We start from the raw sequence: 3,693 nt of genomic DNA on the forward strand, positions 1-3,693 counted from the left end.
TGGAAAAACGTTCAGATAAAATGCCTCCACGTCGTGCCCCTACCAGTGGAAACCAAGAGGAAAACAGCGTTAATCATCAAGGAAATAACCAAGGGAATGGACCACCACCACCACCACCACCAGATGCTGCTACTCGAGCTCTTGAGGGAATGGCTCGTTTATTTGAGCAACAATTACAGCAGCAGCAGTTGCAGCAGCAGCAGCTGCAGTTGCAGTTACAAGCAGTTACAGCAGCAGCAGGTCCAGCAGGCTCCCAGGCCAGCGCAGGATATTTATGATCAGTTCCGGAGGCTAGGGCCAAAGGAATTTTCTGGCACCACTGATCCATTTGCTACTGAGAGCTGGATACGTTCTTTGGAGGTACATTTTCGCTATCTGAATATGGGTGATGCCGACCGTGTGAGCTGCACCACCTACTTGTTAAGGGATGATGCTTCACTGTGGTGGGAAGGGGTCGAGCATGGTGTTAACCTTGCTACTATTACTTGGCCTCAATTCAAAGACATTTTCTATGAGAAATATTTTACGGCGGATGCTAGAGGCCGACTGAAGAGAGAGTTTATGAGCCTCCGTCAGGGAGACTTGTCTGTTGCAGATTATGTGAAGAAATTCGATCGGGGTTGTCACTTTGTACCCCTTATTGCTAGAGACCCAGCAGAAAAGCTTAGGCACTTTATGGATGGTCTCCGCCCTACTCTGCGTAACAATGTTATGATGATGAATCCAGTGGATTATGCTGCTGCCACTGCATATGCCTTCAGGTCTGAGCAATCTTTGAGGGAGATTGATTTTGAAATTCAGCGTAAAAGGCAACAGCACAATAATAACAGTCAGCCAATCAAGAGGCAGAATTCAGGTCCATCTAGACCTCAAGGGCCTCAAAAGCCCCAGGGTCAAAACAGGAATCGAGGACAGCAGAGGCCACAAAATCAAGGAGCACCACCGCCTGCTGAGAGGCCACTGTGCAAGGAATGTAACCGACCGCATTTGGGCAAGTGTGAATGGGGTTCTTACAAGTGTTTCTATTGCAAAGAGAGTGGGCACAAGGCTATTGATTGCCCAAAGAAGAAGGCACCTACAGCAGGACGAGTTTATGTTATGAATGCTGAAGAAGCAGAGGAAGAGGCAGACACTACTCTTATCACAGGTAACCTAGTAATTTAACATTTTTATATTGCCTATTCTTGCATGAAATGTTAAATTGGTTACTAGAGTTGTTTGGGGAAGCAAGACTTAACTTAGTGGAACTTAGGTTGCATGTTCTATTTAGATGGATTTAAGTTATAATTTTTATTAAATTTCCGATTTTAGAGGGTTGATTGTGCCAATTCGAAAACTTAAGGACTAGGATGTGATTTCCGAAAATTTTTAAAGGATTAAATTGAATTAATTCGAAATTAAGGGCCAATTTGCGATATTCAAAATTGGGGGACTAGAACGCATGAAATTCGAAAATGTAAGGGCTAAAATACAATTTTCATGAAATGCTTAAGCTCAACATGTAATCTTCTTATGAATTTGGGAAATTAATGATAGTAAAATCCTTAAGCCTCAACTCGAAAAGATTTAAAAGACATCTTGCACCGCAGGGAGGATCATCATTCTAGGTGTAGCTACCTATGCATTGCTAGATTCAGGAGCTACACATTCCTTCATATCTGAAACCTTCGTCAAAAGACTAAATATTACTCCTCAAGTTATGGATTTGGGTTTCAAAGTTTCGATTCCAACCGGTGATCAGATGCTCACGTCTAAGATTGTCAAGAATCTGGAGCTTCGTTTATTCAAAGATGTGATTCGAGCAGATCTTATTGTGTTCCCTATGCCCGAATTCGATATTATACGTGGGATGGATTGGTTGTCAGCGAACGGAGCTTCGATTGATTTCAGTCAGCGATCAGTGTCAATACGACCGCCTTGTGGTAAACCTTTTGTTTTTGAGGCGGCGAGGAACAAGCAAATGCCGCACATTATCTCTTGCTTATGTGCGAAGAAGCTTATTAAGCGAGGATGCTCAGCTTATCTAGCATGTGTCACTACTGCACATGAGACTACCAGCCAGCAGCTAGAGGATGTCGATATTGTGAGAGAATTCCCTAGCGTCTTTCCCGAAGACGTATCTGGCATTCCGCCTGATCGTGAAGTGGAATTCTCCATTGATCTAATGCCGGGCACAGTTCCTTTATCAAAAGCACCATATCGTCTAGCACCTGCCAGAAATGAAAGAACTGAAAGATCAGATACAGGACTTGTTAGACAAGGGTTTCATTCGCCCTAGTTACTCTCCATGGAGCGCACCGGTTTTGTTTGTGAAAAAGAAGGATGGTAGTATGCGCCTTTGCATCGACTATCGAGAGCTCAACAGGGTCACTGTCGAAAATAAGTATCCACTGCCAAGAATCGAGGATTTATTTGACCAAATGCAGGGAGCATCGGTTTTCTCCAAGATTGATCTGCGTTCGGGATACCATCAGTTGAAAGTGAAAGAAGCAGATGTCCATAAGACAGCATTCAGAACTAGATATGGGCACTATGAGTTTATGGTCATGCCATTCGGGTTGACCAATGCGCCAGCAATCTTCATGGATCTCATGAATCGCGTATTCTAGCCGTATTTGGATCAGTTTATTATTGTCTTCATCGACGATATATTGATCTATTCCAAGAGCAGAGAGGAGCATAGTCACCATCTGAGAACAGCACTGCAAGTACTGTTAGACAGGAAGCTTTTTGCAAAATTCAGTAAGTGCGAGTTTTGGCTCGACAGAGTAGCGTTTTTAGGCCACATCATTTCCAGCAGTGGAGTGGAAGTTGATCCAAGTAAGGTGGAGGCAGTGAAAGAATGGCCAGTGCCGAAGAGTGTCACCGAGATTAGCAGTTTCTTGGGACTAGCTGGCTATTACCGCAAGTTTATTCAGGGGTTCTCATCTATAGCGGTACCCATGACCGCCTTGACAAAGAAGAATGCAAAGTTTGTATGGGGACCCGAGTGTCAAGACAGTTTTGACAAGTTGAAGCAAGCCTTGATATCCGCGCAAGTGTTATCTATGCCATCGGGGCAAAGGGAGTATGTTCTTTACACCGACGCTTCTTAGCTTGGTTTGGGTGCAGTTCTGATGCAAAACGACCGAGTTATTGCCTATGCATCGCGACAGTTGAAGATTCATGAAAAGAACTACCCTACGCATGATCTTGAGCTTGCAGCAGTAGTCTTCGCACTGAAAATTTGGAGACACTACCTTTATGGGGAGAAGTGCAAGATATTCACTGATCATAAGAGTTTGAAGTACTTCTTCACCCAAAAGGAGTTGAACATGAGACAGCGCAGATGGCTCGAGTTAGTGAAGGATTATGATTGTGAGATTAGCTACTATCCGGGAAAAGCTAATGTTGTGGCAGATGCATTGAGTAGAAAAGCGGCAGTTATTACTCATTTATCTCTTCAGAGACCGTTGCAGTCCGAGATACAGCGGTTTGAGCTCACAGTTTATGCTAGGGGCGGGGCCCCTAATCTTGCCACACTCTCAGTACAGTCGACTTTGAGGGATAGAATCCGAGAGAGTCAGTCCACTGATGAACAGTTGCAAAAGTGGAGAGCTAGAGATAAGGCCAAGGGCCGGAACTTGTATTCAGTAGTGGATGGTTTAGTTCGTTATCGAGATCGTTTATGGGTTCCTAGCGACAATTCTTTGC

General features: G+C 44.2%; 1 protein-coding gene across 1 annotated transcript; it reads left to right on the forward strand.

The window, feature by feature from the left end:
• Nucleotides 1-381: 381 nt before the first annotated feature.
• LOC140807096 (uncharacterized) lies at nucleotides 382-2,278 on the forward strand. Its single transcript, XM_073163780.1, has 2 exons — nucleotides 382-1,147; nucleotides 1,632-2,278. Exons 1-2 carry the CDS (start codon nucleotides 382-384, stop codon nucleotides 2,276-2,278), a joined length of 1,413 nt encoding a protein of 470 aa, XP_073019881.1.
• The last annotated feature ends 1,415 nt before the right edge of the window (nucleotides 2,279-3,693 follow it).

Source organism: Primulina eburnea, chromosome 1, assembly GCF_022965805.1.
Source record: "Primulina eburnea isolate SZY01 chromosome 1, ASM2296580v1, whole genome shotgun sequence".
Lineage (NCBI taxonomy): Eukaryota > Viridiplantae > Streptophyta > Magnoliopsida > Lamiales > Gesneriaceae > Primulina > Primulina eburnea.

Coding starts and splice junctions, on each gene's coding strand:
- LOC140807096 (XM_073163780.1), top strand. CDS start 382: ATGGGTGATGCCGACCGTGTGAGCTGCACCACCTACTTGTTAAGGGAT. Junction 1,148..1,631: donor AGACACTACTCTTATCACAG/GTAACCTAGTAA, acceptor ATGCATTGCTAG/ATTCAGGAGCTACACATTCC.